General features: G+C 47.2%; 2 protein-coding genes and 1 pseudogene across 3 annotated transcripts; 1 reads left to right on the forward strand and 2 right to left on the reverse strand.

Annotated features, from left to right (window-relative positions):
• Window positions 1–703: 703 nt before the first annotated feature.
• Window positions 704–5,978, forward strand: LOC123113482 (zinc finger MYM-type protein 1-like; annotated as a pseudogene).
• Window positions 5,979–6,777: 799 nt separating this feature from the next.
• Window positions 6,778–8,432, reverse strand: LOC123113484 (bifunctional L-3-cyanoalanine synthase/cysteine synthase, mitochondrial). Of its 2 annotated transcripts, XM_044534722.1 has the most exons (5): window positions 7,768–8,432; window positions 7,606–7,686; window positions 7,465–7,516; window positions 7,228–7,348; window positions 6,778–7,129 (listed from the first exon to the last, which is right to left on the reverse strand). In XM_044534722.1, the coding sequence occupies exons 2-5, from the start codon at window positions 7,630–7,632 to the stop codon at window positions 7,000–7,002; spliced, it is 330 nt and encodes a 109-aa protein (XP_044390657.1). In that variant the 5' UTR covers window positions 7,633–7,686; window positions 7,768–8,432; the 3' UTR covers window positions 6,778–6,999. The 2 variants fall into 2 exon arrangements, with proteins under 2 accessions (XP_044390657.1, XP_044390658.1); XM_044534723.1 differs by having other exon boundaries at window positions 7,228–7,292; window positions 7,606–8,432.
• Window positions 8,433–10,061: 1,629 nt separating this feature from the next.
• Window positions 10,062–11,706, reverse strand: LOC123113483 (uncharacterized). Its single transcript, XM_044534721.1, has one exon. It carries the CDS (start codon window positions 11,586–11,588, stop codon window positions 10,359–10,361), a length of 1,230 nt encoding a protein of 409 aa, XP_044390656.1. The 5' UTR covers window positions 11,589–11,706; the 3' UTR covers window positions 10,062–10,358.
• Window positions 11,707–12,438: the final 732 nt, after the last annotated feature.

Raw genomic sequence — 12,438 nt, forward strand, 5'->3', positions numbered from 1 at the left:
GACCCCTAGATCTCCACCAGCGAGTTCATGTATTTGGTTCCCCTCTATTTGCCACTTTGGCAACCAATGGCGGGGAGGGGAATCATGGAGCCCTGGCTCCGGTTAATACATAAGTTAGGGTTTTAATTCTTGTTGTGATGGCGCTCAAACGGATGGCGGCGCTTCTTCTTCGATGCAGTCTTCCTGGTTTCGATCCTCCTCAATTTCATCTGTTGGAACGAATTAGATCGGAGTGTTGGCGTTGATTCTTGCCAACTCCTCAAGGCCATGAGGTTAGAGTTTCTCGTCGTGTGTATGCGACGGCGAAGATTTGGTGTCTGATTCTTATAAACGATTCAAAGGTTCAACCACGACGATCACGGCTCCGGGGCGCTAGTCCTTAGGGGCGCGTGCACGAAGACTTCTCGGATGTCATGAAGAAGGTCAGGCCAACCCTGATATGGGAGTGAGGACAACGACTTGTCAGCGGCTCGTTTTGACGACGATAATTATCGTTCAATGGTACATAGCTCTCAGTGTAATATTTATTATGTTTGGGATGCTTTATATTTATGATGAACCTTTGTAAATATTTGAAAAAAAATAAAGTAAAAGACACATTGTCGGACAATAGTAATGTTTTATTTGTTTCTTTTGAATTTTATAAATACTTATTATATTATTAGGAAAATGTAATGTAAAAAGGTGATAAAGCTCGTGCCACTTCAAAAACAAATTGTTCTACACGAAACAGTTGTAAGAAACTCGGTAAATTTCCCGCAAAAAAAGAAACTCGGTAAATAAATAAACGAAAAAAAGGAAAGGAAAAGGAAAAGACAAGAAACAAAGGAGCGGTTTTTCCTTGCTGCAGAATCTACTCCCCATACTCCTCGCCGTTCCGACCCTGACCCCGCCGCCGCCGTCGCCGTCCCCTCCTCACTCTTGACGGCGAGCAGTCGCGTCTCAGCGGCGTGGGAGGGAGGGAGGGCGAGCTCCGGGCATGGCGTGGGCGGCGCTCAGGCCGGCCGCGAAGGGCTGCATCGGCGGCTCCCTCATCGGCCTCACCATCTCCTACCGCTACTTCTCGTTGGCCGCCGTCCACTTCGAGGGCAGCGCAGGTAAGCATAAGCCCCCCGTCCACACACACAACCCACCACCGGACCGGGTCCCTCACCAATTTCTGACCGCCGCACGCCGGAGCGACCAGATGGACGCGTGTACGCGCTGGTGAAGCGGAGCCCCCTCTACGACTACTCCCGCGGCGAGGTCGTCATCTTGGCGTAAGAAATCTGTCGATTCGATTCCCGTCCGGGTTGCCTGGGCGGTTCCTGAATCCAGATGCTTTCCATGGGTGGGTGCTGCTCCAGATAGATACTGAATCTTGATGGTTGCTGCTGTATGTATGTGTGTGCGTGCGTGCGTGTGTGCAGGCAGGGACGGAGCTCCCATGTATTCACTGGTGTCAATTGACACCAGTGCCTTCTGGCTTTTCAGGTAATAAGTATTAACAAAATGTGCGTATGACCCCAGCCCAAAAATTCCATTGACCCCAGCCCAGCAGCAGACCAGCTAATCTCTGAAGCCTTAGCCCATAAAATCCATCAAGTACTAAAATAATCAACAACCTGTGGCAGCAAACAACGATACAAGGCCAGGCCCAATGCTTATGCTGTTACGCACGTCTCTATGTATCAATTAATCGCTACCCGGCTGATGTACGCCTGTACCTGGACGCGAACAGACAGACGCCCTCGTCTCTTCGCCTCCTCATCTCGATCCCTAATTCCGCAGCCGCCGCAGCGAACTCGACGCCGTTTCATCGGGTGAATCGGCCGACCGTCCGCCAGTGCATAATCTTTAATTTGCAAGTGTTGGCTTCCCATCCGAGGTAATCTGCACCTTCTCTCTCGCCTCTAGGTCTCTACTCTCTAGACTGTCTACAAGACTACAATTCTACATGTCCATTGATTTCATGATGGCTATTGGCTAAGTAATTTTTTTAGTTTCTTTTCTTCGATTTGACTAGGACCAGGAGGATATGGATAAATTTTTGTTGAAAGGGAAACGACCAGCACCAGATAGTAACGTGGCAGGGACTTCAAGGCCAGTTAGACCAAGACAAGATCTTGCATCAAATATTGGTACTACTACTCCGCCTCCGGCAGAAATTAACTTAGATGCACTTCCTCATGATCCAGCTGATCGAAAAAGAATAGGGCAGTACACAAAGAATCCTAAGAAGCAAGATGAGATTAGAAGAATATATTTAAATAGAGGACCTTATAGACCACAAGAAGGCTTTAAATATCCTCAGAAAACCATCGCAGGAGCTGAACGGAGATTTAGTCCAAAATGGTTTAAAGACTATCATTGGCTAGAGTACAGTGATAAGGTGCATAAGGCATTTTGCTTGTGTTGCTATCTATTTAGAGATTGCATCGATGGCCAAGGTGGTAATGATGCATTTGTTGTTAAAGGTTTCTCTTGTTGGAATAAGAAACAAAGACTAGATACTCATGAGGGTGAAGTTAATAGCTTTCACAATGTAGCTGTTAAAAGATGTGATGCTTTAATGAATCAAAATCAGTCCATTAAGGTTGCCCTCGACAAGCAAACCGATATCACAAAGAAGCAAAACCGCATTCGGCTGAATACTTCTGTTGAATCGGTTAGATACTTGCTACATCAAGGTTTAGCTTTCCGTGGCAATGATGAATCAGAGGATTCAAAAAATAAGGGGAATTTTCGAGAGTTGGTACAAACATTAGCAAATCAGAATGAGGATGTAAGAAAGGTAGTCCTTCAGAATGCTCCACAAAATTGCAAATGGGTGTGTCCAGATATTCAAAAAGAACTTGTGAGTTATTTTGCCAAGGTGAATAACAACCATCACTATTCACTACTATATATTTATTTCATGCAGTTTATATTGTTGTGAGCACTCAAAATGACACTCTCTCTTGCTTTGCACAGATAACGTTGGATTCTATTCTTGAAGAGATTGGTGGTGATGTTTTCAGTTTATTGATTGATGAGGCTTCGGATGTGTCAGATAAAGAACAGATGGCTGTTGTCTTGAGATATGTTGACAAGCTTGGCTGATCCTGGAACGTTTAGTTGGAGTTGTACATGTGAGTGAAACATCTGCAACGTGTCTCAAGTCAGCTCTCGAAAAATTGCTTGCTAAAATTGGATTAAGCTTCAAACAAGTTAGAGGGCAATGCTATGACGGTGCAAGCAACATGCGCGGTGAGTTCAATGGATTGAAAGCCAAAATTCTGGAAGAGAATAGGTCAGCATATTATGTGCATTGTTTTGCTCACCAACTTCAATTGGTTATAGTGGCGATTTCAAAGAAGAATGAAGATATTGCGGATTTCTTTTATATGATCTCTCTTCTATTTAATGTGGTCGGAGCTTTTTGCAAAAGAAAAGACATGATCAGAGAGAGTAACCGAGAAAATGTAAAAGAATCCATAAGTAGTGGACGAATTAGTACTGGCACAGGGCTAAATCAAGACCAATCACTTCAAAGGGCTGGAGACACCCGTTGGGGTTCTCACTATAGAACCCTCTCAAGCTTAATCCAGTTGTTCCCATCAATTGTTAGTGTCTTGAATTATGTAGCAAAAGAAGGCAAGAAGGATTCCAAGAAAAGTGAAGCACGTGGCCTTCTATCATATTTTGGAACCTTTGATTTTGTGTTCTATTTGCACATGATGTTCCATATATTAGGGAGTGCCAATACTTTGTCACATGCATTGCAACAAAAGGATCAAGATATCTTGAATGCCATGTCATGTGTGAAGTCAACACGGAATGATCTACAACAACTAAGAGATGATGGATGGGAATCACTTCTAGAGAAGGTATATTCATTCTGTGAAGAACATGACATTCCTAAGCTAAACATGCATGATGAATATGTCGATCGGCATAAGCCAAGAAAAAGAACCAATATTACAAATCTTCATCATTACCAAATAGAGTGCCTTAATTCTGTTATTGATTGGCAACTTCGAGAGTTCGATGATAGATTCAATGAAGTGAATTCTGCATTGCTTATTCACATGGCTTCTTTCAACCCAAAAAACTCCTTTGCTGCTTTTAACTTGGATAGTTTATTGAAGTTAGCTGAGTTTTATCCTGATGATTTCAATTCAACACAATTGATGGATCTTGGTCATGAACTTCGGTTTTTCATAGACAATGTCCGAGCGGACCAAAGATTTGCCAATTTGGATGGCATTGCCGATCTTGCTAAAGTATTGGTGGAAACTAAAAAGCATATTGCTTTTTCTTTGGTGTATCAACTTCTCAAGTTGGTGCTAATTCTGCCAGTTGCCACAGCGTCCGTGGAGAGATGTTTTTCAGCAATGAATATTGTCAAGAGTGTTTTGCGGAACAAAATGGGTGACGAGTTCATGAGTGATTGCTTGATTTGCTATGTGGAGAAAGACATATTTTCTACAATAACGAATGATGATGTGATTGATCTGTTTAAGAAGATGAAAGATCGAGAAGGGAAGTTATGAAATGTGAGTCTCGTATCACTTTATTTTCTCCTTAACGATACTTATTTTCTGCACTATTTGTTTCTTACTATTGTTGCGAATTTAATATGTTATTTTGTTCATCCTTTCCAGAAAGTTAAAAATGAAACGTTCGAAGTCATCCTTTTGCCTATTATTTCTGGAATATGTAAAGAAGTGTTATTTTATGCTTTGCTCAGCCAATACTCGCTGCTCGGTATGAACTTTTTGATGTAATAATAATACCACCTGCATATTATTGCTTTTTATATCGCTCTCGGCCATTATCAATGTTGTTGCACCACTATAATTTGTGCTAGAGGCTTAGCGTGGGCAGTGGTTGACACCAGTGAAACTAGCTTCGTCCCTGTGTGCAGGTCGCCGGTGGACCACCGGAGGAAGACGGTCGAGAGGCTGATTGGGCTGCCCGGCGACTGGGTCGGCCTCCCGGAGAAGGAGGAGGTCCGGAAGATACCGGAGGGCCACTGCTGGGTTGAAGGGGGCAACGGCAGCGTCAGCCGGGACTCGAGAGCCTACGGCCCTGTAAGAAACAAATCCTACTGCTCCCTTGGAAATTTTCACCTAATTCCTTCGCGTCATCTTGATATGATAGATAAAACTGCAATCAAGCATCAGTTCACCATAGGCAGTGTTGATGATTTTTCAAGTCCATGCGAAAACGGTTCCTTGTAATGTACCAGTGCTGCTGCTAGCTTAATCGCGGTTTGTGTTTGTGACTGAAGCTGGTCAGAAAAGCGAGCAACTCAGACTCCTTGCCCGGGTTTGTTAGACAATGGAAACTGCCCCCATCTACTTGTAGCTTGATTATTTAGCACCTGACACCAACATGTCGAATCCCTATCGGTTTTGGATGGAAGGGGCTTAAGCGTCGACCCAGTTTATTTCTGTGAAACCCAAATAACACCCATTACACTTCGGGCTTAAACATGAATGAAAGCAACCTAAAGATGAACCGGAACCAACATGAAGCCGCTCCTTCCTTTGTTCTGGGGTCTTCCTATCTTGCACTGCCCCCTTACCTGTTATGCATCATTGTACTACACTGTTTATATCTTCCGGTTTGATCTAGCTGCTGTTTGTATTGTACCAAATTGAACCCATATTTTTCCTCAAAAAAAAAAATTGAACCCATATTGCTTATAGCTCCCTTAAATAAGTGCCTAATGCCTATTTTTGATACTGCTATGGAAAACATATCGCCGGGTCCATGCTAGCGTGAATTGCTTCTGTCGCTCATCTTTAGTCAGGAAAACGGTTGATGGTTTCAGTTGCAGAAAACATATCTGTGCCTTGGTCCTGGCAATGATGAACATGTTAATTCTTGTGCTGTCTGCAGGTGCCGCTCGGTCTGGTGCAGGGGAGGGTGACGCACGTGGTGTGGCCGCCTAGCAAGATGGGCCGCGTCCACAAGAGGGTGCCGTCGGAAGGAAGGGTCATGCCACAGCGCAATCTCTAGCCTCCCTCGGCGGCCGCTTTGTCCCGCAGTTGTGTTGGTTCTCGCAGGAGATTCATCATCTCATGTAATAACAGATGTAACATGAACACACATTGCGCGTTCCAGATGTGGCAGAGCAATAGAGAGTTTCTTCCCGTGTAACATCACCTATCGGCTGTATAAGAAGGGATCCATCCATTCTAAGGGAAGGGGAAGCAGAGGTTTTGGTAGGAGGAGCCTGCTAGGCTAGGCTAGGTAGTAGCTGCAGCCAAATTTCGGGTGGATGGTGATGATCCATTGACGTGTGACTGCATTATTTTTTTACTGAAAAATAATGTATGTATAGTTGATATATGAAAAAGAGAAGATGCCATATGTATGTATGAAAAATAATGTATGTATTTTTTTACTGCGCTCGTTTGAGGAGAGCAGCACGTATATATATGTTGCCAAAATCCTCTCGAATTTGAAACTTTGGCTGGATGTTTCTGAAACCCACACACCCTCTTTCTCCCTCTGTTCAAATTTTCTGGGTGCTCCTCCGCTCCCCTCCTCGCCATCGATCGCCGCCTCTGTATCTGCCTCTGCACACAGGAAGAAGCACAGAAGGATGAGCCTGTTCACGCAGTTGAAGACGCACCAGCAAAGCGGGCTCGCCGGCGCAACCCAAGTACGACGCGCCCCACTAGATCACCTGCTGAGGCGGCCCGAGAAGCCACGTCGGCGCCAGGCACACTGGCAGAACAAAGGTTGTTCTACATTGGCGAAAATCAATGCACATAGTATCACTTGACCCATGATCCCCGCAACTCAAACATATGTACATCACTCCCTCTGTGAAGAAATATAAGAGCGTTTAGGTCGCTAAAGTAGCGATCTAAACACTCTTACATTTCTTTACGGAGGGAGTACATCCCTTCTTTTCCAACCATTTCAACTTTTGCTTACACGAGGTCCACGTGAATGAAGGAACAAACTCAAGAACTGCGAATGAGGTACAACTACAATTGCGCAACATGGTAGCCAGTGGATTTATTCTGTATGCGTTATATAGCTCCAGGTTTTAGTCCACTGGCGCTGGCTGCATAGCCTCAGCCTCCTTCCTCGGACCCTCGAACAGCGCCGACGGTAAGTATCGATCTCCCGCGCTCGGATGAACAGACTGAAACAGCAGATGAGTCAGTTTCTGAAACTTCTCCATCTTTAACATATTTTTGTATGAATTTTCATACATATATGGATGGGTATGTAATGCCGTACCACGATGAGCTTCCCTCTGTTTTCAGGCCTCTTTGCGAGTTCAATCGCTGCCACCGTGCTGGCTCCTGATGATATCCCCACATGCGAAAATTCCACAAGTTCAGCAACAGTTCAATGTAATCTGTGGAGTTTAACATTAGCCAATAATCGCATCAAGGAGTCTGTTCTTCATCTTGATTCTTCCTAACCATACATTTTCTTTTGTAAGGGAGCAGTAAATTTGTTTTTGTAGCTTACCAGCAGGCAGGCCCTCTTGCAGCGCCATCTTGGCGGCATCCTCGCCTTTCACCTGTCAATTACATGCGTGGATTCAGTTAGAAGAACTATAGAATCAATTCTATGAAAAGAACACAAGTCCAGTTTGATTTGATTCCTTACCTCAAGAACCTTCTCCATTATGTCCATGTCCAAAATGTCTGGCTTTAATCCCACTCCATTTTCCAGTGATTAGGTGAGGCCCTGCAGATAGGTTCTGTTAGCAGCATGAGTATAGAAACTAAAAGAAGACTACCATCATTTACAGAAAGCCCGATAGGCTACCTGGCTTGCCACCATTCAGAATATTTGCTTCAACTCCATAGATCTTCGCATTGGGGTTCTTCTCCTTGAGGTACTTGCCGACGCCGGTGACAGTACCGCCACTGCCGATCCCCATGACAAAGATGTCAACCTGCCCAAGCCCATATCTCCGGGCCGGTGGTCTCATATTCAAGAGAAATGCAAGGGATTGGCCACTTGACTTTATTGATCAGGTGAGGTTTTGCTCCTCATCTGATCAATATGCCGATCCTCCTCATATTCAAGAGAACAGTAAACCAGATTGCTCTTGACTTTATTTGATCAAAAGAGAGTGCCCCCAAATACAACCCGGGATTACATGAAAAAAAAGTCACTAACAAGCAGCTAGGTTAACGGAAATGGCTTCATAGCCCGGAGCAGCGAGTCCAAATTAATGTGGTGCACGCACATCAGAGAAGGTATTTCTCCAGTTGGAACACCACGCGGGCCTCCTTCGTCGCACCGGGAGGGCCAGCAGTTCTCTGGTCTCCTCGTCGCACGCTTGGGCGCACGGGCCATCCAAGACCGGGCATGCGCGCTTGGCTGGCATGGCTGCAGTGCGCGGAGCACGTTGTCGGGCATGCCGGTGACCTGCGGAGACGGAAGCTCAAATCCAGCAGGCGGCGGCGTGAGAGAAGCTGAACCTCCCAAACCTTTAACCTCCTCCTCCGGCTCCAGCGAGTTCAACACAAGAGGCAGCAAGGGACATGCGACAGGCAGCTCTCGGTTCCAGACGAGAATTGCAACTTCACAGGACCCTTGCAGGGGAAACATAAAAGTGGACAAGAGGAATGAGCCCAAGATATGTGCGAGTTAAATACAGTGGAGAAGGACACATCACTAGGGCCAGGCTAGACTTACCCGCCAACCAGGATTGGAATCTGAACATTGGCAACGGGCCATACCATGCCATCTGTCAACAAATCAGTACTCCTCCATCTCAACTTAATTACCACTTTACCGAACAGCGTTGTCGGCATGAAACCAAACCATTCCATAAAGACAGAGAACAAAAAAAATATAAGAGATATTCACAGGTAGAGCAGATAAGACTTGCTCTATAGAAAATGACTTGTCCAGAATGGCATAATTTGCCAGATGTAGATGGTTATGAAGATTGGTAATACTTGCTGCTGGTGGTTAATCAGAGGAGCAAACTGCTTACCTCCACAAAATGTGTATGCCCCTATGCCCAACTGCTCAAGGGAAACACCAGAGATCAGCCAAATGGCAATAGGTGCCAGATAGCAGTCGTTTCTTACGCCAATGTTTGCCTAGCAGCGACAAATGTTCGGAAATTCTCAAAATCACATGTGCAACAAATTGGACAAATGCTAATTTGCTACAAACACTAAAGTTTGCACGAAACAATACTGGATGGAAATTAGCACTGAAAGCTTTAGTGTGCACCACGCCTATATATTTATCTACAGGTAATTGCAAGTGGCAACATACTCCTCATAGTTCCTGAGTTAACTGCCTGCTCCACGATTTCCGAGCTGTACAAGGACTAGGCACTCCGTAATTTAGCAGCACGCACCTGTAACTTCAACCATCTCTAGTGCATGATAACATGAACATTCAAGACTGATGAGCCAGTGCACTTGAAGAGCTCATATAATTTAAGTTTCTCCAAAAAATGTACATTGCATTATGTATTTAACATTTCAACTGTTTGTAGAATAATTAATTCAGCTATACTAGTACAAAACAAAAAGAAGTGCACACCACGATCTGTTTTATTTCCTTGCAACTAGAAGTAAATGGTTCTCAAGAAATAGTGTCACTAACTGGAACTGGAACTCAAAACATAGTGATGTAATTCTGTATTTTTAACAGTTTAGATAAATTTGATATATGCAGAAACTATAATGTCACAGAAATATCACAAGTGTAATTTAATCATTTCCCCTGGTTTCTGCATGCAGCAGGTAAATGACAATTTCAACAATAACTTCAACTGAATGGAATGGGAATTGTTTTGTGCAAAACTATAATGATCAGTACACTAACAAAAATGATCAGAAAATGGACCATGAAAAACACGATTTGTCAGGTCATGGCAGTTCAGCAGTGAGAACACAATCAGATTGGAAGAACATGTTGAGCTTAATACCTTACCTCTTGCTTCTACGATGAACCGGACATCTTTGTGGGTCGTACTAGAAATTTCAGCACTGATCCTTTCAACGGGAGCACCATCAGCTTCAGTAGCACATATACTTTCCCGTGCAAATTCTAGCAGCCGAGGCTGTAGTGGCGGAGTGGGCATCGAATCAATAAGGCAAACAGATTTTATTTCACCTTTGACAACTGGCTAAAGTACATAATGAACCATACAATCCGTTATTTTACAGGATCGGATCAACGACAGATTGCCAGCAAACACTAATGGCATAACGAGAAACGACAAGACTTGACAAACTTAGGAGTGACTCGATTCCTTTTACAACTAGTAAGTATTGGCCAAGGAGCATGAGAGCTTATAGCTAAAACAGCTGCTCTAAGCAAACAAAGTACTACAGCAAGAACTGGACTGAAGAACATTCCCAAAACTGATCCATAATAAGCAGCTAGCTCAGAGGTTTCATGGTCTGGAGCAGGGAGGACAAATCCATCTCGTGCAGGCAAACCTGCGAGATGTAGGCCGTATCGCTGCGGTGGTAGACGATAACCGCCTCTTTTGTGGCAAGGTTGAGCCGAATGAGCCCAACTCTACCGACATATAGGATGACAGTGCCACTCCTCAGCCCGAACCCCTCGAACTGAACTGAGCTGTGCACGCCCCAGTCCTGCTTGTCTATCAGCACCTGGCGGATCCATCTCGGCGGCGAGCTCGGCTCCCCCTCGACGGGCGGTAACATGGTCCACATTGATATAACCTGGGTCTCCGAGACCACAACCTTGAGCCTCCCGTCCACCGACGCGGCCAGGAGGAGGCCCCGGTGGCTCATAGAGGCCGTCATTCTGCTGGTGCAGCCCCGCGGCAGATCGATCACGGTGGCCTCCATGGTGTCGACGTCGACGGCGACGATGTACGGCTCCGGGCCAGACAGGTGGCGGCCGGGCGGCAGCGGCTCCGGGTTGCAGAGCCAGTGGACGGTGCGGCCGATGACGAGGGGGTAGGAGTCGTGGAACGGCCTGGACTGGCGGCGGGGGAAGGCGGCGCGGACGGGGCCCCAGCGGCCGTCCCTGGAGGAGTAAATCTGGATGCGCAGGCGCTCGTCGGCGACGAGCAGCTCGAAGGCGCGGCCGTTGTCGTCGACAGAGAGCAGCGCGTGCTTGCGGTAGTCGCGTATGGAGACGGAGGGGAGGACGGAGACGGCGCCGGTGAAGCTGTGGCAGACGCGGAGCACGCTGCCGGGTGGGCCCTCCTCGATGGACTGGCCGAAGAGCGGGCGCGGGCGGAGGCGGCGGAGCACGACGAGGCCGTCGCGGGAGGCGACGGGCTCGAAGGCGAGGCTCTCGTTGAAGCGGAGCACGGAGGGCTCGTCGGGGGGCACGGGCTGCACGACGCGCGCGGGGCGGTCGGCGTCGCTGTCCTCGACCTTGTAGGAGACGCCGCGGAGGAGGGAGGGGTCGTAGCCGGAGGTGGCGGTGGCGCGCTGCGCCAGCAGGCGGCGGAAGCCCCGGTCGAGGATGGCGCGGCGCAGCGGCTTGGCGGCCGCCGCGCAGCGGACCACGGAGACGGCGTCGGAGCGCGCCGCGATCTCGAGGAGCAGGTCCACCGGGAGCGTGGCGTCGCAGTCGGCGTCGGCGGAGGCGGATCCGGGGGGAGGAGGGGGGGCGGCGCCGGGGTCCATGGGGGGAGGGAGGGGAGGAGCGGGGTTAGCGCAGCGGAGTGATGAATGGATTTGACTTTTTTTTTCTGTGATGTGAGGGTGTGGAGGGGAGGGGCGTTGGTTGGAGTGAGTGAGCGGCGGCGCGGGGGGTCCCCTTCCCGTCCGCCTGTTTAGGGCGAGGGTCCGTGTCCTTGGGTTGGGAATTGGGATCGGACGCTAGTGGACTTGGGGCAATTCAGGGCCGGGCCGGGCCGGGCTAGGTCAGGTACGTCACGTCGCCCACTCCTGCCTGCCACGTGCAAGGCCTCTGAGCCAGTTTGTTAGAGTGACGACGTTTTTTTTCTCTCTTCGTGTGTGTGTGGATGTGGCGGATGACCACAGCGAGCTGACCTTTTTGTTCATCTTTTCAGAGAGGACAAGAATGGCGTGCAGATCGCCACAGTCGACGTCCGGATACTTACTTGCCCTGACCGGAACGTCAGCCCCCTCCTGCTGCATCACGAAACTTGCGCCCAAAAAGTGACTAAAACCTAGAGAAATCGTAGCGAGTATATTTTTTCTGAGTTGAAGTAACATTCGAATAAGAAAGTTAAAGATTTATAAATCTGAAGTTGGCGTCAGGCTGACAGTGCGAGCTTCCTCGTAATTTATAAATAGGCCTTTTTTGCGAGCTTCCCTGTATGCAAACTAAAAATAGGCTTCATCGTTTAAGATCTTGAACAGATCGATTATTCGTACTGGTAGTTTTGAGCATTAATATGCAGCTCCGGGTTTTCTTTTTCTCTGCCGGTTGGTAGTATCTTTGAGACTTGCTCTTAAAACTTTAGTAGTTTAGTTTTTGGCGCTCTGCCTGTTGGGGCTGAGAGCATCT

This window comes from Triticum aestivum, chromosome 5B (assembly GCF_018294505.1).
Source record: "Triticum aestivum cultivar Chinese Spring chromosome 5B, IWGSC CS RefSeq v2.1, whole genome shotgun sequence".
NCBI lineage: Eukaryota > Viridiplantae > Streptophyta > Magnoliopsida > Poales > Poaceae > Triticum > Triticum aestivum.

What these genes read in the sequence shown, in the direction of transcription:
- LOC123113484 (XM_044534722.1), bottom strand. Translation starts at nt 7,632, where the DNA reads ATGGACATAATGGAGAAGGTTCTTGAG. An exon ending in TAATGGAGAAGGTTCTTGAG is followed by an intron (nt 7,517 to 7,605) that starts GTAAGGAATCAA and finishes TGTAATTGACAG; the next exon opens with GTGAAAGGCGAGGATGCCGC. An exon ending in GCAAGAGGGCCTGCCTGCTG is followed by an intron (nt 7,349 to 7,464) that starts GTAAGCTACAAA and finishes TAAACTCCACAG; the next exon opens with ATTACATTGAACTGTTGCTG.
- LOC123113483 (XM_044534721.1), bottom strand. Translation starts at nt 11,588, where the DNA reads ATGGACCCCGGCGCCGCCCCCCCTCCTCCCCCCGGATCCGCCTCCGCC.